At 41.2% G+C, this 27,279-nt stretch overlaps 1 protein-coding gene across 4 annotated transcripts in view; it reads left to right on the forward strand.

Moving 5' to 3' along the window:
• KIAA0930 (KIAA0930 ortholog) overlaps positions 1 to 27,279 on the forward strand; it is a 79,214-nt gene that overhangs the window by 13,990 nt on the left and 37,945 nt on the right. For 3 of the 4 annotated variants that reach the window (XM_051608934.1, XM_051608936.1, XM_051608937.1), the window contains exon 2: positions 24,901 to 25,049. In XM_051608934.1, coding sequence (XP_051464894.1) covers positions 24,901 to 25,049 — 149 coding nt within the window. Of the gene's footprint in view, positions 1 to 17,774; positions 17,793 to 24,900; positions 25,050 to 27,279 lie in introns of those variants that run through there. The other variant, XM_051608938.1, reaches the window with a different exon arrangement.

The following is a 27,279-nucleotide window of genomic DNA, read 5'->3' on the forward strand; positions in this document are numbered from 1 at the left end:
TGTTACAGGGAAGTGATAAGCTGTTAGAGGAAACATTTTTCTTCCTTGTATTAAAGTGGTTTGTTTAAAGAGAGGGGTCTGCTTTTGCATTAAGAGAAGGTTTCACTGGGATGTGTGTGAGTGGGTAGGCATGCTTTGGTTTTATTTTTAGCTAAACAGCTATATTTGTTATCTTAGTATTTCAGTTATTATTAACACAGGCTTCTGAAAGTTAGGCTGCCTAGTTAACCGAAATATCTGGGCACTGGCAAAGACGCTAAATTTGTTGGATGTAACACTAAGTGCTACTTAGCTTTAGAAAGCAGTCCAAAATGGGATTTTTAAAGGGCTTGGTGTCTTAAGAGGTATCTCCTGCAGAGTAGTTTTCTTATGTCAAGTTGGACACTCAGTTGAGATATGCCGTGTCAAACAGGTTTTTTTTAAATCTTGTCTGCAAGATGGGTGAAAGTGTTGGTTGTCAGCTTCTAAAAGTGGGTGGGTTTGTGGTCTAGAAGGTGAGAATTACAGCTTCCAGTGTGAAGCTACTGAGTGCTCATTTGGAGAGCTCCTGCCAATGTTTCTACTTGGAACAAAGAAACTGAATTTGCAAAATACCAGTATATGGTAGGAGGCACGTGTAGGAAATAGCTGTGCTGCAAACTGCTGTTGTAATAATTGTACCTTCCTTCTGTCTTGATGTCATGATGCTAACTAGCAGCCTGCAGCAAAGATAAGATGCTAGGGGAGGTGTATACATAAAACATCAGCAACAACCATACTCTAGGTAGTTTCATATGGCTGGAGTTCTTCCAGAATGCAATTGGCTGGTTAAACCTCATCTTCCACAATAGTCTCAGATAGTGCTTTGACTGTGGTATTTATTAAGTGTGAAAATTGAGACATTGGACGTCATAAATTTACATAACTAGCAGTCTTGGATCAGAGTCATTGCTTTGGCAGAGAACAAAAATAGCATGTATGTATAGTGTTGTCCTGTTACAGGACAGGTTTCTGTCCTGTTACAGCCAAGTTTCTGCACTCGAGCAATGCCAGCATGCTTCATAAGTTAGCAGGTGGTCTTCCCAGATGGAATTTAGGTCTTGCAAAATTTGGGACTGTTGTTGGTAGATCCCAGAAGAACCATTAGGGAATATGTAACCACTTGTCCCATTTCCACTGGGTTTAAAGTGATTGTATCCAATGGAATCAAAGTTACCTCTATTACATGAGGGTGGTTACACCTGCACTAAATTGCTATGGTTATGTCAGTTAGGAACAACATCTGGGATTGCTCTGTCTTGGAAAATATTTCTCGGGTTTTTTTATTGCTCGGTTTGCATTCCACTTTTTCAAAGTGGGTATCTGTAGATGGTGCATAGTAATTAATGCTTTTAAATCTTGTGGTCTTTGATTCAATGTTAAGTGTTAACTAAAATTATGCATGCTGCAGCACATGTACTAATAGAAAAGACTGACAGGAAGAGGCATGAACTTCAGTAATACATTTTACCATTTTTTTTCTGGAGGAGGTTGTGTCTGTGTTCTCAGCCATGATGGTACATGGTGATCTTCTGTAGCAGGAGAAGAACAAGTGCAAATGGAAAGGGAGAGCTGAAACAAATGTGGATGAGGGAATGTAAGGTTTCCCCCACCTTCCTCTTCTGAGTAGTAGAAAGGCCATCCCAAGGAAGATAAATGAGAAAACCATGGTGCCCAGGGCCCAAGCACAGAGACTTCTTGATGCTTTTGTGTGAGGAAACAGTTGTTTCCCTTCAGTGTTCTCATTACCTATGTGAAATTAAGTAACAAATAAGTAAGATTTTTTTTTTTCCAAGATGGGAGGAATCAAATACGGTCCAAATTTGAGGAAGCTCTAGAACCCCGAGTGGACTTTGTGGCCAGTGTACAGACTCAGACATCTTCAGTTATATCTTTCTGTGTCACTTTTAGTGGTATTTCAAGGTACTGCTCAAAAATTTGTATGTCCATTGCATTTTGGCAGCCAGCATCAAATGTACTACAGCACTGTAATACATGGTATTATGTGGCTGTCATGTAAAAATAAGCATTCACATTAACATTTGTGTTGCTAAGTACAGGAGCTATTCATATGCTTAGAATATCAGAATGAGTTGCAGGATCAGCTGAATTGTTCTCTTCACATGACTTCCACATAAATGTTTTGAAGATTTCGACTAAAATAATATGTGGACTTGTGTTAGACGTCTACAAAGGTCATTCTGTGTTCCTCTCCATGGGAGAAAATGAAAACAAATGTGATAAAGGTGATCAAAGTGGCAGGTGATATGCAAAGTTTAGAAAGCAGAAATCAAAGAGTTCCAGAAACTTAAGTTTTATGGGGTGACCCAGAAGTACTTCAGAAAGCAGGTGAGGACATAGATGTGTTACTGGTATCTAGAATTGTGAGGTGAGTACTGGGCAGAAAATCATAGTTTGGTAAGAAAACAGGAAAGAAAAAAGAGCATTCATACCAAATGTAGTATTTGAATGATGGTGTCCTTTCTCTCACAAGGTAACAGGGAGCTGTTCTGCTGATTTTTATCTGCATTCTGTGTAAGGCAATGCTCAATTTGACCTAGAAAAAGCAATTCAGTCCATGAAAGAACTCTTTGTGTTGTGTATTGCTCTACTTTCATCATATGTTACAGATGTGCCTAAAGCCACACTCAGGGTAACTTCTGTGAATCACTTCTCTCTTGGCTGTAATTCAGCAAAACAGATAATAGTGGAAAAGAATGGTTTGAATTCTGATACAGCAGTACAAGATCTTAAGAGTAAGGAGGCAACTAAAAAACATGTTATGTTGGTTGATGGCTCTTCAGTTCCAAGGGAATTCCTCAGGTGGGTAGAATTGTTTCTATTGCTGATGCAGTGCAATTTATATTAATTTAATTTTGGAAAATAAAAGTATATTACATATTGAGCTTTCTGTTTTGTTAGGACTCTTCCTATTTACATATTGTGATAAAGAGGCATTCAAACCAAAGAGCTCTGGGCTGAATTCCCGTATACAAAGCTGTGCAGTTTCATACTATGGCTCTATTTTAAGTGTTGCCTGTGAGGGTTCTATTCCACCCTCTTCCAGGCCAGTTAATGTATCATCTTGTACAAGAGCACATTTGAAATCTTAGTTGTTGTTCCTGGCTGTGCATGAGGGTAGATTCTGTCTCCTACTCATGCTAGAGCTCTGCAATGAGAAGATTTTACGAGCAGGGAACAAGAGGAGATACTTGTGTGGAAAGGAATGTGTGTGTCCAGAACCTGGCTGGATTAGAACCTGTGCTGCTGGGTTTAGCGGATTTACATTGTGTTCACAGAACAAGTTGGTTTTGGAGCTCTGATATTTCTATAATAGTTCCTCTGTTCAATGCAGTCAAAAGAGGAAGTCAGGTGAGGAAGTCCGATGTTAGAGGTTGTGAGGGAAGGGGTAGAAATCAGTGGCTTGCCACAGAATTATTCCATGACTTATGCTCATCATCAATGCTATAGACTTGAAAAGGTTCAGAGAAGGGCAGCAGAGGTGCTTTGGGGATGGCTTCTGTATAAGGGATGTTCAGCTGGTAGGCTGGGACTTCTCAATCTGGAAAAAATGATGCCTAGGATCTTGTGTGTGATGGAGGCTTGTAAAATGAGTGGCATGAATAACAGTGCATAGGCAGTAGTTGCTCACTGGGTCTTCCTATGAAGAAAGATGTGGCATAAAATTGGAAATTGGCAGGTTAAAACAAATGAAACAAACCCAAAAGATGAAATGTATGGTAAAAGCTGTGGGGTTCATGGTCACAGACAGTTGTAGGTTTTTTGAAAGCATATGTGGGTCCAAAGAGAGAATGAAGAGGTAAGTAAAACAGAGATCCAGTGGGAACTGCCACATACACAAGTCTCTGGCACAGAATGGCACTGACATATGAGCATTGTTGAGGACTGTGAGGATAGTGAGAAGGGAAGTAATTAGCTCCTTCCTTTGTTGTCTGCTCCTCCCTGTCATCTACATTGCCTGTTGTTTCAGATATGACACTGGGATAAGCAGCCTGTGGTTTTGAGTAACAGTTCTTACAAACTGGTTTTGTATTTCTGGGAATCAAAAGTAAAATGTTGTCCAAGGGATTTCCTCAGCAGTACTGCCCTGTAATAGCATTCACCTGAGTAATGGCTTAATGCACAAAGGATTTGAAATATTTCTTCTTTAATTTCATACTTCTCAGTTATCTGAATTTAGCTTTTGTGTTATTTCTATGCTGTTCTTTTAGTGAGTTTGTAGAGTTATTGAAAATATAACTTTGGTTATTAAACCCAAAATAACAAAATGTTCTGCAGAATAATACCTCAGTATTAATTGCAAGCAGCTAATAAGACATAAGAAAAGTAAGCTCTTGTGTCACTGTTTAATTGACCAAGGCAGATTAAGGTACTGGCACAGAGCTGGGTTAGGAAGAGGTTAAACAGCAATTTTTTATTGTCTTGTCAGTGTGCTCAAAGTGGTAGTTCTACACAGTTGATGGCAATTACATTGATAGCCAGTGTCTAGATCTTTGGTATCTTTCCTGTGTTTCCATTGATGCTGTTATCCATGCTTATGCTACTTGGAAGTAATTACAGAACTGAGAACATTTTTGATAAAGAATAGCTTAAAACATGCTTTTCTTTAATGACAAAAGAAATATTTGGAGGGGCTTTTTTAAATGAACTGATCTGTCTCTGACAGGATGAAAATATTGCCTCATCCTGGCAGACAGAATAGAGTGAAGCAGGGTTGCAGAGACTTACTCAAATCTTAAGGGTTCTTCTCTTTTCTGATGGTTTTGACTTGAGCTTTTTTCTGGAATGCTAACTTTACATTGAAATCTTGGATTCATGTAAAGGGCAGCATACTGCATGCAATCCCTGCCTTAATGTGTTTGAGTCCATAGATTATTCTTTTTTTTTTTGTCTACTTTGCAAAAGTTGAATCTTCAGCAATAGTATGTCCTGAATGTGAGGACATCTTAAGTTTTCATGCCTCCTGAACAAAACAATTTGGGAAAACTTTTTGTACTTAGTGTCTAAATATGTGAGAGAGCTCCTCCAAAATGGCCAGGCACTATGGTTATAGCTGTCTAACTCTGCTCCCCTTTCCCTGTTTTCCTCTCCTGATTAGACTCTTTCCTCTTACAACTTAGGTGAACCAAAGTGTTCTGCCTCGTCCCCTCCCACTTTGCTACTGGGGATGTATGTAAACTTTTAGGCCCTAAAATAAATGTTGAAAAAGACCAAGCAGTTGCTGAGTTCTTAAGTCCTGGTCTCTGCTTTGCCCTCTACATTTTTTTCCCTCCCTAGGAAGGTTTGCAAGGCTACAGGCCTCTTTTGATTTGCTTTTTTCTTCCTTGGGTTTTTTTTCAGGTAGAGCCACCTCGTACAAGTTTGCTTTTTGTGTGCTTTTTTTTAATGCCAAAATACTGTATTTTGTTGTTGAAAACCTGGTGAGACCTTCCAAACTGTGTACTGAAAATGGTAGAATTTGTACTTGTGTCTGAAGATTTTCTTTGCACTTCCCTTTCCAGAAGTCTTTGAGCCTAGTAGTAACCTTGGGGCTGAATGAAGTCCTTAGGTGCATTAGACATGCATTGACTGTTTGTACCCTTGACTATAGAAGTGCTTTCACTGTGTTCTTATGCACAATATTAATGTGCAGTATCTAGAAAGTCTGCATGGTATTATAGCTGGAAAGCTGTCCAGCAAAAGTGATCTGGGGGTTCTGATTGATAGGCAGCTGAACATGACCCAGCAGTGTGCCCAGGTGGCCAAAAAGGCCAATGGGATCCTGGCCTAATTAGTGTGGCCAGCAGGACCAGGGAAGTGATTGTCCCTCTGTACTTGGCACTGATGAGGCCACACCTCAAGTACTCTGTCCAGTTTTGGGCACCTCAATACAAGAAGGACATTGAAGTGCTGGAGTGTGTGCAGAGAAGGGCAGTGAAGCTGGTGAAGGGCCTTGAGAACAACTCTTATGAGGAACGGCTGAGGGAACTGAGACTATTCAGTCTGAATAAGAGGAGGCTGAGGGGAGATCTCATTTCCCACTACAACTACCTGGAAGGACATTGTAAAGAGGCAAGTGCTGGTCTCTTCTCACAAGTAACTGGTGATAGAACAAGAGGAAATGACCTCAAGCTGCACCAGGGGAGGTTTAGACTGGACATTAGGAAGAACTTTTTCATGGAAAGGGTTGTCAGACACTGGAATGTGCTGCCCAGGGAGGTGGTTGAGTCACTATCCCTGGGTGTGTTTAAAAGTCATATAGATGTGGGACTTGGGGACATGGCTTAGTGCTGGACTTGGTAGAGTAGGGTTAATGGCTGGATTCAGTGATCTTTTAAAGTCTTCTCCAACCTAAGTGATTCTGTGAATCCAGAAGCTGTGGTCTGCTATCATTTCTGTCTAGAAACGCAGAAGGCAGATTTCATTAAGAGGAAGATAAGAGGTTGAAAGAGTAGGAGCTGCAGGAAAAGATAAATAAGCAGGTTTTAGAGATGATTGTAGGATAGCAAATCCACCTTTTTTAGCTGCAGTAAAAGCATTATTTAAATACAAAAAGCAAAGTAAATCAAAAGGCAGTGCCTGAGAGATGAATCTAGGAATTACTTTTCTAGTGGTAAACATTTAAAGGGAATAATTACTAAAAACCTCTAAAAATAGCTCTAGAAGTTAGAGTAATAACTGTTTATACCTGGTAAAACTCAGGTATAATTAGGTGCCTGGACTATATTTAAGCACTTCTGGACAAAATCAGCAGAAAGTAGTGGAACAAATGTGCTACCACTTTTTCTGTTCTTTGCACAAAGTATTTTGTTTGCAAAAGCCTTCAAAGAGGAAGAGGTCACTGCCTTCTCTGTGTTTGGTAGATTGTTACTCATCCAGTTAATAAATCAGAAATAACTGACAGATCAACAACCTAATGTCTCCTTTCTGTTAATGTGGTACTCAGTCAGATGAAAGTAGCTTCATGGAGGAATCATGCTCACATCTCTTGGTGTTGATCATGGCTGCACTCATTTTCTTGCTTGCCAGTAGCTAATTGGGAGGTAGAAAGACCCAGAATGTGTTACAGAAATACTATAATCACATTTATTAGGAAGTCTGTGTGCATGTGTTACATTAACACTGGGTATCCTTGTCTTTAATTACTTAATTTTGGTAATTCAGTTCTGCAGCCAAGCTTTTTGTTAATCAAAGCAGATTTGCACAAAGCCCTGTCTTAATGCTGGAGTATGGTGAAAGCAGCCAGGGGAAAGGATTTTGGTGTTCCTGCCTCCTTGCCTGTAGCTGTTTTGGGAAGGGAATGGAGAGAAGCAGGTTATATGGCTGTTGAGCTTTTGGGGAGCAATGCATTGGCCATTCCCTGCAGAGCCTCCAGAAGAGTCCCTTGTCGTGTGTGGGCAGCCAGGCTGGTTGTTGTCATCCCCGTCACTTGCAAGGGCTTTTCCAAAGGCTTCTAGCAAAAGCCAGGAATGTTGCTATAACAAGCAAAGGGGTTTGATGGAGATGGCAGCATATGAAATGTATGTGATGAAACTCAGTGTCACATCTTCTGGAAGGTGATGCTGCTCTACCCAATATGTCATCAGGTTGGGTTGATGCACTTGTGCGTTAGACTCCTGTAGCCAGTGGCACGAAGGCCGAGGTGGGGATCACTTGTGTGTGACACAGGAGAAGGGATTCCACTTCCAGATTCTTCCCTTGTCTCTTGCCTGGCCACTAAGGATTAGCTTTTGGGCCGGTTTGGCTTGTGGGGTCTGTGTGTGTTGTTCCAGGTGGCTTCTGTGGTTTGTAAACGTGAGCTTAAGCTTCATCCTTTTCGTGCACCAGAGGCTCCAACAGAGAGTTCCTCTGTTGTGCCTGTTCCTGTGGTGCTTCTGGTAGAAGCTGTCTGTGGCACTGCCCTTCCCCAGCCAGGCAGGGTGGCTGGAGCTGGCGTGGGGCACGGGAAGTGCTGGGCAGGGTGTGCCGGTGGGAGATGCGTGTTCCCGGGAGCCAGCGCGGGGCGGTGGGAGCAGAGGGCTCTGCAGGGAGGGGCAGGTTGGAGACCCCAGCCCCTGCCCAGCTGTCCCGGTGCTCATTTGCATGTGGGAGCCCATTGGCTGCTCGGGTCACTTCCCAGGAGCCTTTGCTCCTTGGCACAGTTGTGGCTGTTGTGTTACCAGGGTGATGCTCCTGGAGCAGTCGCAGGGGCAGGAGGAGGTGAGAGGCAGCTCTCCTGTTCCCTCAGCCCGGCAGCTGGAGGAGCCCTTCCATACCTGCCTGTGGTATTGCCAGAGCAGTGCCTGCGTCTCTGAGTGGCCTTGGTAGCCATGCTGCGTAGAGAAGAGCAGAGGAGGAACAGTCCTCCTAAGCAAGTCCAGTTCCAGGTCCCCACCAGAGACTGGCAGGAGGCGTGGGAGAGGAGAGGGGCTGCTGCTGCTGAGCTCTCAGCCCCAGAAGATCTGTTGGGTGATTCCCCATGTGCCTTGGTGGAGAATGGAGAGATTGGCAAGGATGGCTGGCCACCCCTTGAGCAGAATTGGTGGAGGATACTTCTTGCTGATCTGCGTAGATGGGAAGCCCTGGAGAGCTGTGAAGAGCCCAGACAGAATTGGTGGAGGAGACTTCTCACTCGTCTGCGTGGATGGAAAACCCTGGAGAGCCTTAGAGGGCTCAGGCAGAATTGGTGGAGGAGACTTCTCACTTCTCTGCATGGATGGAAGATCCTGGAGAGCTCTGGAAAGCTCAGGCAAACATGGTGGAGACAACTTCTTGCTTGCCTGTGTGGGTGGAACACGCCCTGGATAGTAAAGACACTCCCCACTGGTGCATATATTCCCCATGGTGAAGACAGCTCCCAGGCGAAGGAAACGCTTTCTGCAGAGCCTGTTTATTCTAGCTTAGATTTTTTTCTCTGTTTCTAGTTTTTTTGATTTATCTAATTAAACTTTTAAAAAAATAAATGCATTTTATTTGTTATGTGACATTCAGGAGGCCTTCTTTGCCTTCCAATAAACTGTTCTTGTGGTACCTGTTGAGTTCGTCTGTTTGTGAAATACCCAGTGAAAGAAAATTCTCATCCAAATGCCTGGCCAAATATATCTTTAATGTCAGCATGGTGGGGGGAAGGTGACAGCCCATCTCCTGAGAGCAGAGCTTGGTTCAGATGTGCTGTAAGAACAAAGTGGGGGGAATAACCCTCGTTTGGTTTTGAAGGGAGTTGTTTTGTGAAAATCAGTCTTCAGGGAAGTCTGATCTTATTTGTGGTAATTCACTCACTGTAATATTCAAACAGTGAATTTTAGAACAGCACTCTGTCATATTTAATTAATTTGCTGGTTTACTTTTGGGCAACACTGTAAGTTATGAGTTATTCTGCCAGAATAATGGGCAAAATGACTAATGATTATCCAGAAAGAACAGTGAGTGATGAGTTGATGCTGGCAGGCAGAAGAGGATGACAGGCCAAGTAGGGACCAGTAGCATGCTAGCTGTGCTTTCTGCTCAGAGGCATGGCCTGTGCTGCAGAGGCAGGAAGGAGAAGGGGAACACTCCCTTGCTGGTGACTGGGAGAGGTCCCACTCCTGTTAGCATGGGCCAGATGGGACTGTTCTAGGGCTCTGGACCAGAGTTCCCCCCCACGTACTTGTCATCTGCTTCAGGCTCCAGGTGAAGGCAGGGGCTTCCTGAACTCTCCCCGGAGTGCTTGGGTCTACCAATGGGTATCCTCTGGTGTCTTTGGAGGATCTTTCCCCAGCCTGGTTTGCCCCACTCGTAGCTTATATTGGAGATCTCTGGCCTAGATGTCACATAGGTCTATCTGGTGAGATGACCTGTGTACTGGGGTCTGGCTCAGGTGAAGTTAACTTTTCATAGCAGCCTGCATGGTGTTGTGCTTCATGCTTAGGACTGAAGTAAAGTCCCCAATGTGCATTTCTACTTCAAAAGGCTGTAACATAAAATGTTACGATACAGTGAAGTGCAGCATCCCTGAGAGCCCAGTTTGCTTATACAGCTGTTGATGGAAGTTAATGTACCTGCATTAAAATCAACATGCGTGGGTTGAAATTGTTATGTTTACTTTTGCAAGCATGTAGCTGGTTCGTGCTTTATGAGGCATTTAGTGATGCTGCTGAAGCAGCACCCTTGGGGTGTCACACTGAGCTTGGTGCTCTTCATGCGGTTCCTTTGAAGCGGAGCCCGAGAGACTTTGAAGTTTCCTGAACCCGTGTTGCTTCCAGGCGCTGCAGGAGCTGGAGCTGTTTCCTGAACTCGAAGGTTCTCCCAGGCGCTGGAGGAGCCAGATCTCTTCCCTCTCCCGGGGGGTTCTCCCGGGCGCTGGAGGAGCGGGAGCCGTTTGCTTATGCCGAGGGTTTCCCGGGCATGGAAGCAGCCGGAGCCGTTTCCCTCTCCCGGGGATCCTCCCGGTGCTGGAGCCGCCGTGGCGGGGCCGGGGCCGCTGTCCGTGGTCCTGGCTTGCAGGGAACCCCGGGCAGGCTCCCGGGGTCCCTGACCAGCCTTCAAGCAGGTTTTTATAGTGCTTGGCTTTCCCACCCCCTCTCTTCCCTGAGGAGAGTGTGTTCGGAGAGAATGGAGTGTCAAAGGGGAGATGGTACATTTTTCTGAACTGTTTCGTTCAAGTACAGGTGATGATTGGCAACTTTGCTTTTAACTCGTTTTTAGAACTCTCCTCATTGCTGTGATATCTGTTTTCTAGTGTTTTCGTGCTATTGCTTGTGAAGCTTTTAATGCAACTTATCTCAGGTTTTGAAAGAGTTTTCCCATTATTGTTGAGAACCTGAGTGCCTCTTGATGCCTTGATCTCAGGGATAGAGAGGATTGGCAGCCTGAGCAGGAAGAGATGTAGGTGGCATCATATGACACTGTAGTGTTCCTGTTTGGTGGGGCAGAGCACTGGGAATTCCTTCTTGACAAGTGGATGTGTAGATCTGAGCAGAACGTGTGTGCTCAAACTTGCCAGTTCATGACTGTTTTTTGTGAAGTTTTGGGAGACTGGAGGAACCTGGCAGTACTTCTGATGCAATGTGTAGGAGATGAACAAAAAAGTCTAATGGGACAGAGCTTTGAAAATCACCTGAAGGCTAAAGAAAAGACGATTGATACACTCTTGTGATTAGACAATTTCTACTTTTTTGGAAACTTAGTCTTTATACTGTTGGGTGGAGCAATGTAAGAAAATTGCTTGAGTTCTTCAGTATCTGCTTCTCTTTAGTGATGTTTTGAGCTGATCTCCTTTCTCTTTACCTCCATGAGGTTCTTTTAGTCTCTGAAGTTAATGAAAATGAGGGAAGAAGCTCATCCTCCCAGACTCAAGTGGAGGAAGAGGGGCTTCCTCTTTGAGAGAGGCTGCTTTGTCTCTTTTATTAAGAGAGAGGGGACAGCTGCTTCCCATGTGAATTCACTTCAGATACTTTGGTATCAAGCCACAAATTTGGTAAGAGGTCACTGATGCTGTGGGATGACTTTGTGAATTTCTAACTACATAGCTTTATAGCACAGTGTGTAGGTATGGATTTCCTTGAAATCAGTACTTGCTTGACTGCAGTTTGGTTACACACCCTTTTATGGATTTCTTGACTCGTCTGTAGCTGTTTTCTGGATAAGAATCATAGAATCATAGGGGTTGGAAGGGACCTCGAAAGATCATCTAGTCCAACCCCCCTGCCAGAGCAGGGTCATCTAGAGTACATCAACAGAATCATAGAAGCATTAAGCTAGAGAACTCAGTTTTTCTTGCTAGGATAATATTGAGTCTAATTGTTTTAGTAACTCAGTGCCTTGAATTTGCTCTTTTCTGTGAACTCTAGAAGGCGATTCTCCCTAGTAAGCACTACTTACCTGTGAGATTAGTGGCTTGGGCTTCTAGAGAACAAATACTTGGAATTAATGTGAAAAGACATGTAGTAGATAATCAGCAGACTCGTGCTGAGAGGATCTGAGAGGCTGCCAGTCTTAGCTGTGTCCACCCTGCTGTCTGCTGGAGACAATGGCCTCCACAGCAGAGGTTGTAGAGTGGCCTCTGGGTCTGTTCCTCTAGTGGTCACAACCTGGCAGATTAACAAAAAATAAATCAGTTAGTTCATGCTTAATACTCTGTACTACAGCTGTTGAAGTGTGAATTCAACACCTGTTCTGCTGTCCCTGCTCCAAAGGCAGTAATTTATGGTGGAAGAAGGAACCATTAGCCGCAGATGACAACCTTTGGTTCTTTTCCAACAGATTTTGTATATTTGTATTTGAAGTTCCCTTGTGTCTATCCATGGTGGAAAGGTGGTACTTATATGTGTTTCATTCTGTCTTCAGACTGCTTTTGCTACTGTTTGGAATTTCAACTTCAGTTCATCCCAGGAGAACATCCGTGATCCAAATAGTACAGTAGGCTATTTTCAGTAAGTGTTCCGCTAGGGGAAGGCTGTGTTTTTTCTTTATTACTCATTTTAGTCTTGAGATTAATCTAACTGTACAGAATTCTAACATATGGAAGTGTCTTCCTTGTGGCAATTTGTTGTCCTGACACATCAGGTTTAGGAATAACTTTTTCTTTATTCCAAGTATTACAATTATCCATGTTAATATTTGGAGGAGGGATAATTTTATGCTCAGCTTGTAATTTATTTTTATTTTTCTTTCTCCAGCTGGGAATTCTCTTTCACAGTGATTTATGCTGTTTTCCTTTCCATATTTGAATTTGACAGAAAATTACTGACAACTGCTTTTCTGCTTTAACAGGACAACAATAGTGATGTGGCAGTGATGTGAATGGTAGTTGTCTTGACAGCTTGACAGCTGATACACTGTGTAGAAAGCTCAGCTTTTGGCTGCAGAAAGGAATGCATATGTCAATGGCAGCAAGATGTCAGATTTCCTACACAAGAGAAAGCTGGATGGGAAAGCAGATATGACTTGAGGGTTTTAATTTGTGAGGCACAAGTGCTAGGTCTCAGCAGTAACTCTTTTTTCCTCTTCGCCCCCGACTTATCCCTAGTCTGTCACACTTGTTTTCCTTTTTTCCAACTGCTCAACGTACCCAAAACACCAGCCGCTCACTTGGCTACGTTTGCTTAGGTGTATTCTCTAATGGAATGAAGTGTTAGTTTCACCAGAAGCAAGGAAGATTGGAGTTATTGTGAGGAAAACCAAATATTCTCATTTCTTTTGTCTGTTTAGCACATGCCTTTCAGCAAAATGCCTGACATTTCTAAGCTAGGTTGAAAGACTGTAGAATAACTGTTATGTATTTATGGCTTTTAACGCTAAATTCTTCCTTCCTTAAGTTACTTTTCTTGCTTTGAACTTCCGTAAGCTCTGCATCTTGGTGGTGTTTGGCTAAGAACAATTGCCTCAAGAGTTAAATTAATTCAACACAGCCGGAAGTGTTTGTGTCAAACTGGCATTCAGAGTTTGATGGTAGGTTCTGTATTTTCCCCAAAACAGGCAGGAACATTTGTGGTTTGGTCCATGGTGATACAAATACCAGAAGAAGCTGGATGTTGGTATGCATGGAGGGTAAATGGATGCAGCTTTCACTTTGTGATGGTGCTGTAAATCTGGGTCTTATGGGAAGAAAAAGTTCAGAATGAGGTTAAAAGATGTGAGGTGAATGATGTTCCTTTTTTTTTTCTTTTTTTTCTTTTTTTTTTAATTGTTTCTTTTGTACCCCTGTCTTCTTTCACGGAGGGAAAGTTACAGTGGCTGTATGACAACTTACCAACAAAATAGATGATGTTGTGCACTATGTAATCTACTTGGGCTTCTTGGCAAACAGGCTTGTGTTGAGGGTGCTCCCCTGTCAGTTCCCTGCTTGTTGATGATGCCATCACAGTTTGTATTTTATTCATACCCTGCTGCATCTTATAGTGAAATATGCCCAGGTAACATTCAAGCAGAGTTCACATAAGGTTTAGATATTGGAGCAGTTATGTGTACAAAGTTTGGAAAGCAAGCTTGTTCAGGCCCAGACTCACAGCTAGAAGGGTAAAAAGGAGGGGCGGGGGGAATCAGGAAGGATATCCTTTTGTATCCTTTGCAGCCTGAGTGTAAGGAATTTTAAGATCTTCAGCCTATGAAGAGCTGGCATGTAATTCTGCTATCCCTGTTATTCCATGGATGGGAAGCAGCAGTGGCAGCACATGCAGTCATCATCTCCGTGTATGCACCCACACCTTCACTTGGCGTGGTGTGCAGTTTACCAACAGCCCTGCAAGTGTCTAGTAGAAAGAGCTGGATAAGGCCTTAAAACAGTGTCTTAAAGCTTACAGAATGGGACTGAAGTAGGGAATGGGGAGTATTTCAGTTTCATCTTGTTCTTTTTTTTTTTTTTTCCAACTTAAAGAAGCAGAGCTGACCACAAGAGAGCATCCCTAACCCCATTTTCCTGAGAGGAAACTGGGCAGCTTCCTAGGGTAGCCAAATTAGCATGTTAAAGAACCCAAAGCAAAAGAGCAAAGCAGTCCTGGCTGTGATGGCAGCTCTGCTTTGTGCCACCTATTGCTTTGAAGTGCTCTTGCTTCTTTCCTTCTGCATGGTTGGTTTTGATGAGGAAGATTTGAAAGTTAGAAGACCTCACCAATCTACTTTCAGATGCTGTTAGTATTGGAGAGCAAAATTATAAATGCTACCTTCAAGTAGCTGTTTGCTTTACAACTAGCATTTTTTTCTCCTGAAATATATGGATGTAAGAATTTGTAAGACACAATCCTATTCTGCCAGGAAAATCTGGGTTTTTTTCTTCTGCTTGCTTCCTGCTTCTGCTTTTTTTAAAGAAATACTCCTGTTTACTGGAAGTGATATTTCATGCAGGTCTTTTGCATTGCGTTTTATAAAACATTCAAGACTAGTTTGAGCTTGTGTTGTAGATACTTGCTCAGTAGTTGCTTCCTGTCTCCACGCTTGCAACAAATCACAGCCCAAGAGGGTTGATTTTTTTTCACTATATTGATAATAATTGTCTGTTATTATCTTGAGTTCTTAAGTGACGGGTATTTTAAGTACATCGTTACTAGAATAGGGCTAGACTTGACACCAATTCTGCTAATGATGGCAGCTTGCAAAATTGGCATAATTTGTGGTAGGCTGTGTCTTGGCTCAGTAGATCTGTTAGCATTTCCAGTAACATTTATCTTCTCTTGATTTACTTCTTCATTTTCATTCCTGATGCTTTTTTTCCATGTAGAAAAAAAAAAACCAACCAAAACAAAAAAACTGTTAATTTCTTTTTAGTAAAAAAAGTTAAAAATAAATCATATTTAATTAGGAAGTTCAGAGCTTTGGAAGGGGGGAAGGTATTAATTTCAGATTTCATGCATGAATGTATTGGGTTTTTTATAGTTTTTACACATTTACCTATTGTCTCTTAGCTGATTTGATATCCAGGTTTTACTCTGTTTGTTATATGTCTTCTCAGGAAAAAGGAGATATGCAATGGAATTTTGAAATCAAGTCAAGGGATAGAGCAGAGGGAAATGTGTATAATATTAATGACAATAATACTTTCATATAATAAAGTGGCACTTAGAAACCCAAGTCCTTTGGCTTTTCATGAAACTTAAGACTTCAAGTGCTTGTAGTTGCTTGCAAAAGGGTTCTGGATTTTTAAGTCAGGTGGGTTTTTAAAGTGTTATCATTGCCTGTGATAAGTACATTTTGTTGTCTTTCAAAGTCCAGTATGTGCTCTGATTGCATTTGTTTTTGTTGATATGGAAATGGCTATCTGTAGCAAAACCACCTGAAGAGTATTTTGCTGTACACTGAAATTGTTGTGTTTGTCCATAGTCATTGCCCTGGAAATTACTTATCACCTGCTACTAGTCATCAGGAGCTAGTATTGTTAATCCATTCTTCTGCAAATAATATACTTGTTTCCTGCAAGTTGAAGGAAGGTTTTTGTCTTCCTTTAGGAATGTCCTAGCCAGCAATTCTGCAATATATGTTTTTTCCAGAAGTGACCAAGTTAAAGTTTTGATATGTGCAGTATCACTTTTTCTATTACTCTCCTCGCCAAAATTAATTCTGCATCTTCTGAAATATTTAAAAAAAAAATCAGTAAAACCTCAAACTACAACAAGTTGAACTCCCCTCACACCCCCACCTCAAAGACCCCAAATCTACACTGCTCTTTTATGTAAAAATTAATTGAGTCTGAAAAATTGCTGAATTTCAGAGAGGAATTCCTATATTCATATGTTGCTTTTCTCCCAAGTTAGTGAGGCAAATTAGGGCAATACCAAGGTTCTAAAAGGGAGAAAAATCATCATGTTTTAAGGTGAAGCACAAGCTCCAGCTGCAAAGTGTGAGGGTGAAACTGAAGTGTGAAGTTAGTTATCACATACCTGCTGTTAAATGATTTTGGCTTTTTTTGAGGCTCCTGGTCCCTGTTGGAAACAAGATGTGGCTCTTTGTGGTCTGTCCAGCTTGAGCTAGAATGGCAATTTTCATATCCTTCATATGTGTTCTTAGTGCAATTTCCCTATGATCTCCAAGTATAGGATACTTTTTTCTTTTTGCTTTTCTTAGCTTCATGGGCAAGTATATTTGGTCTTCAGTTAAGCAAATGCTCCACATGAAAAGCTGGTAGTTTGTTACTGATCATGTTAACAAAAACTATTTTTATAGTGCTGGCAAGAGGGCAAGCACCTTTTAACACTGGTATGAAAAACTAGTATCTTTGTGCTTTTCACTGAAAGGAGTGCACTATTACATTATATTTGTTTTGAAACATTAAATTTCTTTAGAATGTTTTGTGATGTAAGATAAATTGGTCACTATCATCTTCTAGTGATTTAATTCGACTTGTAGGTCCTTATCCATAAAATAATCACTCTTCATCACATAACTTCAATATTTATATCCCCTCTAGGCTGCCAAATTAATAATTGTAATATTTGACTTGAAAAGCTCACAAAGTGCCAATGTCAAGCATAATTTCAATAGGTGTTTCTTGCCAAAAAGTGTAGAACATCTGCTGATTGTAGATGTGTATAGGATTAACTGTTACTTTTCCCAGTTACTGTTTACTGGGATAATTAGTAGCATTAGGACATGAAGAACTGATTCCTCAGCATGCAGAATTTCTTCCACATCTTAGTGATACAGGTAAGTGCCAAAGCAGTGGATAACCAAGAGTACTAAATTTGCACCCTTACAAGCCTAGCAGTTAAGTTCAGTGAATTCAGGATTCGGCCTTCAATTTATAGCTGTTAAAAAGCAGGTTTCTCTAGGCCCTTTCCAGAAACATGATGATGGTGGATCTGCTATCTTTTTCCAAAAAAAACCCACACCAAAAGCCAACAAACAAGTTAGGAGAAGAAATTGAACTTTTTTTTTTCCTTATAGGGAAGATGCTGCTCTGAATTGTGTGCCAAAATGTATCTTCTCATGCTGTTGGAATGCAAGTAAATATAGTCAATAGTAGAAACAACTGTGTAAAATACACCTTGTACTCTTTTCTGCAGACCCTTCACAAATGAAGGAGCTTGTGGGATGGATGTAAATTTTGTTGTCTGATTCTCATCTATCTCCATTTGAGTGCATGTTTTGATAAGGTAGACTTTCTGGTATCAAAGTTATTCATGGATGATTCTTAGATGGGAGAGATACACGCTCCTAACTACCTTGGGAGATACCACAAATTTGCATTAATTATTTTCTCTTCTAGGCAGAAAGGAAGGCCTTGTTTATGACACCCAAAGTGATGCTGCAATATAAATGAACTATTCCATATTTTCCAGGGAGACAGAAAACTGGTTATAGCTGACATCTGTGCTCTGTTGAAGAAGGTAGTAAATTGTGACAAAGATAAACTGTGCGTGGTGTGTCTGCTGTTCAGATGTTTGGAAATTGTACTGTATTGAAACCAAAGCCTTCTCTAATATTTGTGGCACAAATCTATCCCATCCAATGAAACAGCAAGTGGCTATGTAGTGGAATGGATATAGTGCAGGTGATCTGTACCTCCTAAAAGCTGTGTCTGCCACAGATGTTCCTTGATGTGTCAGTCTTGACCCTGATTGTCTAGCCTCTGTGGATGAAAGAGAGAACTTCAGAATCCAGGCAAATTCTGTAACTCATTATATGAATGAAAGTGAATTGTGTTAGGGTCAGGGGACAGTCTCAGAAGTTAGGAGGAGCATGGGGCAGTGGAGAGCCATCACTAGTTAATGTCAAATGTACTTGAAAATTATACTTCAACCCTGAAATCAAAAGTGTTTACATTGTAGCTTGTTTTGTTTTTTTTATGAGAGTGAGGTAATTCCATCACTTTTCAAGTAGGGCGTAGGTATGTGACAGATGCTTTACAAGTATGAACCATGAAGTTGCATTGCTACAACCGTGGTTGGACTTTATATGGAGTTTCAATGTTAAAGCTCTATGGTATAGGAGGGAAAATATTACTGAGTAGGGTAATCTGTGATCTTTAGAACAGAATTACATTTTATCTGCTATTGTTTGGTTCCGCATAAGGATTAAGCATAACTTCTATTTAGTCAGCTCTGAGTCATTTCTGTGTATCAGGAGATAGAAGTTATCAGATGAAAATGAGTTCATTTTCTCTGAATCTCAAGCATTTTGGGCCTATTATTTCATGGAATTGTTCACAGGCCTTCATAGAAGACTTTATTAATGAATGTGTTGATCTTTCCCACTCCACACAGAGGCCAGAGTTTGTCTTTGACCCCAAGCAACAGCTTCTGGCTTATGTTTTGTCAGGCCTTTGAGTCAATTATCCAGTGAGAGCAGGCTTTAAATTTAGGGTGTGTACTGGAACTGTATATTGATTCTGGGGATCTTACTGATGCCTACCATTTAGTTGCGCTAGGGGAAGATGATAAATATGAGAGAGGCAGTATCATCTGTTGGGAAATGAGAAAATATGGCACAGCAGCCGTAATTATAATTAGCCTGATCTTTTTTCTCAGCCTTTTAACATTAGCTCAATACCTGAAGCTCAAATTTTGTCAACTCCCTTATAGATATTCTATGAAGCCAAGGTTTAAATAAGTTATATTGATTTAAAAATGTCTAATATTGGTGTGCAAGTTTGAAACCATGACAGAGGCTATACCCTTAAAGTGCCCACAGAATGAAAGGGAAGAGCAGCAACGTTTCTATTTGGTTAAACTGTTCTTCATTGAATTTCAAGTGAGCTTCCATCCATCCTCCTTGTAAATTACTGCCTGATAGTAAAGAAGCATGGGCTATATTTGTTATATTATTTTTCTCTCATCTTTAATTATATTCTACGTATCCTCTTCATATTATGTTAATGGTTGTGTGCATGCAACACTTGATGAGGGAGGGGAATAGCTACCTCTCTTCTAGGGTGAGGAGAAAGAAGGGTTGTGTCTATGGCAGAGTACCATGTTTAATCTGTGGCTTCTGTCTTTTCACTGCTATCACCGTGATGTCTTCTAGGGTCCTGCCAGAGAAACTTAGATTGAAAGTATATGTTGACTTTTCTGACAGATTTAGGACTTGTGTGCTTGCAAAAGGCATGCTTCTCACTGTGCTTTGTCATTACAACTGGCATCAGTGGTGGTGCTCCTTTCCCAGCCCTGGTATTCGTGGGAGAGGAGCGTGCTGCAAGGATGTGCTCTGCAGGCCTCTCGTTGGGTGATGCATTCCCTCTGTGTTGCCAGCTCTTGAATTGTTCATTGCCAGTGAACTTCTAAAAGTTTGGTGCAGTTTTGTGCTAGTATAAGGTCAAACTGAAGGGACTAGTGTCCTTTTTTGTAGATGTGGGAAGAAGACCAAACTTAGGATTTCTAATGATCTGGCTAGCTGCAGCTATCATTGGACAGGGTGACCATCTATTTTGATTTTAAGCAGTCAGAATTATAACTTTGTAATACCAAAGGTAACTTTAATCTCTGTGAAGCACTTCTCATATTGTCTCTGCAGAATGCTTGGCTAAACTAAAAGAATAAATAAATATAGTGTGAATCCCTTAGAACTCTTTTTTTCTTTCCATCCTGGGGCTGTAAAAATCTTCAGAACCCCTAAATATCTAAGGATGCTCATTTTACAGCTGATGACACTGTGGCAGAGTTGGATGAAATGAGTTTTATGATGTTTCACAGTTAAGAGTAGCTCATGGCAGGCTACAGGAATAAAACCACAGGAAGAAACCCTGTCTAGCTGAAATTACTGTTTCTCTAAGCTGTATGTGCTGAAAAAAAATCGCTATCCACTAAAAGGGAAATCTTTTCTTCTGTTCCTTTGAAGCAAAATAATATGCTGACAGGCCTCTATCCACTGATTTTTTGGAAAGCATTAATTTAAAAAAACAAACAAACAAACAAAAAACAACGAAAACCCCAAAACAAACAAAAAACTTTTGTGGATCTGGAGTCAGTTCCCTGTAATGAGTGCTCAGTATAAAAATCTAATAGGTAAAAAGAAAGACATTTATTACATAACAGCTGGCATAAATCTTGCTTCTAATTAGGATAAAATCCATGTAAATGAATCATTACTGTAAAGTGTTGTAATTAGGATTTATTCAAAGGTCTCATAATTATATAATCCGTTATTCCATTTTATTCATTTAGCAACAGAATTTGATAGGGGAGGACTGTTTTCAGGAAGCTGTCTTGCTACATGCTCTCAACTATAGATGGAATTTTATTCCTTTGCAAATACCATCTAATTCTGGTGGTGCAGAAGGCTCAAATTCTGGCAAAAAGAAAACTGTTATCATTTTAAAAGATCTCCCTAAATACTACAGTCAAAGCTTAGGGGCTTTTAAGTGCCAGGTATTTCATTAAGGGCTTTCCAACCTAACAGTAGTGTATGTGTGTGCCTGCACATCTTCTGGGTGTCATGGAAACAGCGATGGACCAACGTGATAGAAAGGTGCTGGCAACTCATGATTGTCTGGGCTATTAAAAACTGGCTTCTGTGTTTTACCTCAGCCCTTGCCAGGTGGATGGAAACAGCATTTAATAGCAGAGGATTCAGGCCCGTTGTAGGTCTGACTGTGAGCAGAGCCTGTCCACTTCTTTGGCGCGTGGTTTGTAACGGGGACAAAACTGCTCTCTGAGTCCTACTGTCTTGGGTATGGCTGGGGCCCCACAACAGGGTGCTTGTAGCAAAGGCTGAGAAATTAAGGCTTTGTGCTTTCTTCTGGATGGTGAAAAGAGTCGCTTTGTCTGCTGGGCTGGTAGCCTGACAATTTCAAAACCATTACCCAAAACAATTTAAAAAGTTTTTCCAGGTTTCTTCTTGGCAAAGCTGGAAGGCTTCCAGTGAGATGCTGTAAACCACCAAAATAACTGAGGGTACACTGTGCTTTTGGAGGTCTAATACGTGAAGGCAAGCCTAGGGTGGACATACTGGATTTGACAGTTTCTGGCTTGAAATTGGAATCGATTTTTTTTTTTCTCCCTCAAGTTTTATGAAGTTTGGATTACAATTACAAATTTTCTTGTCTCCTTTCCAGGTAAATGCTATTTAATAGGCAATTTTAAAGGCTAATTCTTCTTGTGTGCAGTTCCTTATTCTTCTTGCTTCTACTAAAATTTAATAAAAACATCTGTGTTACAGTGATATGTCTTTTTTGCTTCAAGAAACATCTTTTAGCCACTGCAGTCAGAACAGCTACAGCATCTTCAGGCTGGTTTTAATTACAGAAACATCTGCAAGTATCCCTGAAGCTTGGAGGAGAATTTTACATCCTGTTGCAGGTGGGGTTTTGAACTGATGGCCATCAAAGGCTGCCATCCAACATTGCTGTAAGGGTTTTCAGGGTTTTTCCCCCTGCATAATGCTGTGGTGCTGAAGTGGCTTCACTACCACAGTACTTCTGTCCCCTGGTTTTCTGTTTAGACTCATACTGACTACATTGAAATTGTTTGTCCTGCATTCCCCAGCAAGGGTGAAAGCAGAGTCATGGTACTTTACCCTGTTCTGTTGTTCTCCTGCATTTATTAATTTTCTGTTATAACAACCCCTAAGTAGTTCAGAAGAGCATATTATCTCCTGTGCTTTATTGCATAAAATTTATCTGATGGTGTAAGCAGCTCATATGACAGCTTCTCAGATTTTTGCAGGTACTGCCATAATCTAAAAATGGTTTAACCCTGATGTATAATGCTGGGTTTAGGTAACTTGAGGATTTTTGCTTTATTAGGGAATAATATTTCCCCTCATTAAAGAGAACATTCTGATAAACTTTAGGAGTGGCTCGGCTAGAGTTGCTTCATTTGCTCATATCAAGCAAAATCAGAGTTGTACTTCTGAACACTAGAACTTCTTCAGAGATTGTTCTTGTAGAAGGTAGATTTTCTTTTTCCTTTGATTTTCCTAGAAGTCCAGATCAACTCTTTCCCCCGTTCCTCTCCCCTCCCCATTTAATTAAAATTGCAAATTCAGGTACTCAGAGAAACATGACCTTTAGTAAGTTTAATGAAGCATGATGAATGCATACCCTGTTTTCTACTCTTAGCTAAATATAGAGGTAGGACTGGGTCATGGTGTCCTTGGCTTTCACTGGTACTACATGAACCTTTACCAAGGTGAGATCTGTCTTTACAGCTGTAGAAATTTTTGTCTTCAGTATTCCAACTGAGCGGGCTGCTCTGAACTTCCTGACTTGAAAGGTTAGGAATCTGCTTTGAATTTCCAGCCTACATATGTCTTGGTGGGTAGTTTAGAGCCATTTCTCTGTCAGCAGTATAGCCTTAAACCTGAAGAGTTATTTTTCTTTTCTCCATGTTTATCTGTGAATATACTGGACAATGATAATCCTGTCCTTTCTCAGCCTGGGTTTGGGCATCTGAATCCACTCTTAGGAGGAAGGCTTTCAGATGTTTGTCATACAGTCCTATTCACCTGTGCACAAAGGAGGGGTTCACCATTCTGTATCTGGTATCTCCGGCGCGTGATGCCCTTTCTCTGCTGGAAAAACTGGATAGTATTTGAATGCATTGCAGATTTTATTCAAGATTGCACGTTATGTTTTATGCTGCCTTAAGTAGTTGAAATGACTTTGCTGCAGCCAGGCAATTGCTTTAATTGCAGTGTGGACTGGTATTAACCTGCACTGGGAACTAACCACGCTGGCCTTTTTCCCTTCTTTCTCAGCCTTGTCACTAAATTTTTAAAAAATATAATCAAGTATATACATATTTTCAAATACCATCCTACTTGATGTAGATTAGCATATTCTGTGCATGGTCCATCAGTGGAATTTAATTTTATATTCTGTATTATTTTTTGATTTAGTTGGAAAGACCTAATATTTCAATTTCAATTACCCATTTGTCTGCTAAAAAATTTGCAAGTCTCATTTCCTGCCCACCACAGAAATTCAAGATTGGAAGAAAGACTTGTCTTGCAAATACTGCACACAAAATGAAGTAGGAAAATGTGCTGAGTTACACGTGTGGATTAAGAGACTGATTGCTTTATGAAGCCCTCAAGTTAGCCACCAGTGTCTGAGAAAAATCATGTTCACTGTTGTCGTATGTGTCAGCTTTCTTGGCAGTTGACTGGAAAATCTTCCAAAGCGTAATCCACATATCACTCTAAATAAATGTCACCTCTCTGCAGAACTATTTCACATATGCAGTGCACTGCTGGGAGGGAAGCACACCAGCCTGAGTGGTAGCCAAGGGCTGAGGATCAATGTGTCTGGCAGCCACTGTATAGCTTTAGGGAAATAAGCCACTGTAGAGGACAGATGTTCTGGAGGACAGGTAGTCAGCTACACGTGTGTGTACATAGACATGCTCCTGCCTGTCTAGCTGTCTTGTAAACTAGTGCACTTGTAACACCACCATCCATCATCCATTTTAGGTTTTTTGCTTTTTCTTAGCAATTTTTTTTTAGTGTTTCTCTCTTCACAGGTTTTAAAACAGCTAGACTGGCTAACAGCTGCAGTTATCCCTCAGTAGGGCTTCAGGGAGGGGATCCAATTACTCCTTCGAGGAGCCTGCAGTAGGGCTGAGGAGCAGTAGAGGAATTCAGCTCCCTTGTCACCAGGCACAGTAGTGGCTTTTCTCCTGGTCTGTATAAATTTGGTCTTTAATAATGTGCAAGCATTACAGCATGGAAGAGATTTGGCACCTTTTGCTGTTATTTACAGTTAAGTGCTTCAAAGAGTTTCACAAAATGCGATGTCACCTCTACTGTGCCTCCTTTCCCTGATGAGAGGCCAACTGCTGTGCTATTGCTGATGCTGAGGTAATTTGTCTCCTTGAACAAGACTTTGTTGCATCTTCCTGTTTGTTTTTTTTTTTTTCCCCTTCTCCTCTTGTGTTTTCTTGTTTAATTGGGATTCAGAACTTCAAAACTCCTCATTTCCATGAGGGAGAGGTGAATTTTGTTCCTTGCCAGAGAGACAATGAGTTACGGTCTCCCCTGTGCGGATGTCGTCTTGTTCCTATGTATAAATTTAAGGAAGGTATCAGCTGTTAGTTGCTGAAGGATTGGGTGAACCTCCCTGAGAGCACATAATATGTTGGTAGCTGATGGCTCCACATCATTAACCGGAGGATACGTTGGCACTGTTTACCTTTGAAAGCACTCCTTGAGTGCTGCTTTGTGATCCCTCTCAGTGTGCTGGTGCTGCCCTTCTCCATGGCACCAGCATAGCCAAGGTGTGCTCACAGGCACGGATCTGTGTTTCTTGTGCACGTGGACAGATGGGTTGCCAGGAAGTGGTTTTGGTTGACAATGGCTAAAGATAGGCTGTGGATTTGTGCAGTACAGCAGCTCTGCTGTACACTGTAGAAAAACTCACTCTGAGCTGTGCAAGAGTATTTCTGCTACAGTTGGGCTTGACTGCACCATGTGTAGCAAAGACTTCAGGTGTCGCGTTAAGCACATTAAGTGTGACATGCCAATTCCACAACACTTACTTCTCCTTTCTTTTATGCCGCTCAGGGTGTTTCAAAGATGATCGTATTGTGTTCTGGACTTGGATGTTTTCAACGTATTTTATGGAGAAATGGGCCCCCCGGCAAGACGATATGCTCTTCTATGTCCGTCGAAAACTGTCCTATGTCAGTGGTGATAGTACAGAAGGGAAGAAGGTGAGTTATGATGTATTTTAACCTGGGAAATTTAAGGTAACATGGGATTTGGTGTTCTGGGGTACCTAACACATCTGAACACAAACCAAAGATAACGAATCTCTAGCTCTGCCCGCTGCAAGAAGTTATGCAAAATTGGCCCACAGAGAAATACTGTGGTTGACCCTGTGAATACCAGCAGCAGTGTAAGTGAGCTTCACTACCACAGACTTGAGGAGGTCAGAGAGTTTGCATGCTTTTTTGGGTAGCTTTTATGTTGGTCAGCCTGCATTTAGGGGGAAAGGGAGGACATCCATCATGATTTTTGTTTTGCTTTTGAATGATGATAGTTTATATATTGAAAATTTAAATCTGTAGAAAGGGAGGAAAAAAGGAGGAAGATGGACACTTGAGTATGTCTGGAAGAGCCCGTCCTGAGATACCAAGGTACCAGGAACATCTGTTGGGTACTCAGTAGCAGAATACATGCAGCCTCCTGGAGCTGAAATACAGTAGTGAGAAACAGTGAAGAAATTACTGTATTCCCATAACCTACATTTAAGTATGCCCCACTATAGAAGTACTGCTTCTTGAAAATACATAATCAGGTAGCCTAGTGCTGTTGCTGCTCAAGTATTTTCACGTTAGAGACTTGACAAACTTCTCAGCATTTCATGACAGTTTTCATCTTACATGGGGGAAACAGAAGCAAGAGAAGTGGTGATTTTCTTGGAAATTAAGGAGATGGCTGCAGAGGATCCAAAACAGGAAGGTAAATGGAAGAAGTAAAGACTGGGATTGACTTTCTGACATAAATAATTTACACTGTTGTTGAATCACAGATACATGCCCATGGTGTGTGCAAAAGTGCCTTTAAACAGGTATACTAGATTTCTCAAATGTGTTGAAATAAAGAACCGTAGTTGTCAACTCCCTTGAGAACAGGATTCCAGAAGATTTTTTCATTTTTGTTGGAGATACAGAAAATGGGAAGAATTATCTTCTTCCCCCCACCCCTCCAAGTTCCATCATGACAACTACTAAGGAGAAGAAGGCAAAATACTGTTCTTTCTCTGTCAGGTTAGTGGTTTAGTATTCTTCAGCTGCCATACTTAGAGCTTCAAGACTTTTGGAGGAAACTTGCATTGTAATTGTTGTTTAAATGACTATAAATACATTCCTGTTTCACATCGGAAAATACTGTGGCTTTGTTCGGCCTAATAACAGCATGGGTTGTTTAACCTCTTGTCCTTCCCAACAAGGAAGGTGAACCTCAGAGGAAGTCTGGTCACTTAAATTCATTCACAGACCCCTGATCAATCTCTGTTTAACCTATTAATCAGTTTAAAGTGTTTGAACCTCTCATGGAGAGCAGACAGTGAAATAAACCCTTGTTTTTGCTCTCAGATCTTTATTTAAGGCTCCTAAAAGCCTCATAAATACTTTTTATTTATGAGGGAGTTCCTTAAGTGGTAGTTATTACAGACTCAGGGTTAGTGAATAGCTTGCCGTAACAACTAAGATGGGGAGTGTGCTTTGTAGCACACAAAGTATTTTTTTATAACTCCTCCTTGACTCTGCATTTTGCTCAGCCTCTGGGAAATTAACCTTTCCTGTGAATCTGAAGTACTTCAGATGCTTTGTGAAACTTCATAGTTTGGTGATTCTTTGGTATCTGTGTGGCTCTGCTCCTGTTTGATATTAGTTGACTGCTTTGTAGTTCCACCTCCTCTTGTGTCTAATTTTTGAGCCTGCCCTGTTCAGTGAGACACCAAATTATGACTAGAAAAGTTTTAATTGGTAGTTTTGGCCATTCTTTCTTGAAAGACAGTGTCAAAATAACCAAAGTCATATTGTTAAAAGGGGAAGAAGAATATTTATAGAAGCCAAACAACTTTAAGCATCCCTGCCACCCACCAAACTGTGTGCTCACCTTTACATCCTTAAAGGTAGACCAAAAAGGCAGATGAAGAGGAGAGGTTCAGAGTTGTTTGGAACCATGAAGGACTAGAATTAGAGCTGCACTGTTGGCTCCTGCCTTGTGTGCAGGCTGCAGGTTGAATGGTCTCGTGGTGATTTCTCTGTGTACACAGAAGTTGACTATTGGATAACTAGAAGTGGGTCTGTTTGTAGCTTGGGTATACAGCAAAGCAAGTTCATTGTAATTCTTCCATAAACACTAAATATGTGGTCTGCATTTGCTTACCAATTGTCAGTTTTGACTGGTTGTGACTCTGACTCGCTGGCAGAC

Source organism: Apus apus, chromosome 1, assembly GCF_020740795.1.
Source record: "Apus apus isolate bApuApu2 chromosome 1, bApuApu2.pri.cur, whole genome shotgun sequence".
Lineage (NCBI taxonomy): Eukaryota > Metazoa > Chordata > Aves > Apodiformes > Apodidae > Apus > Apus apus.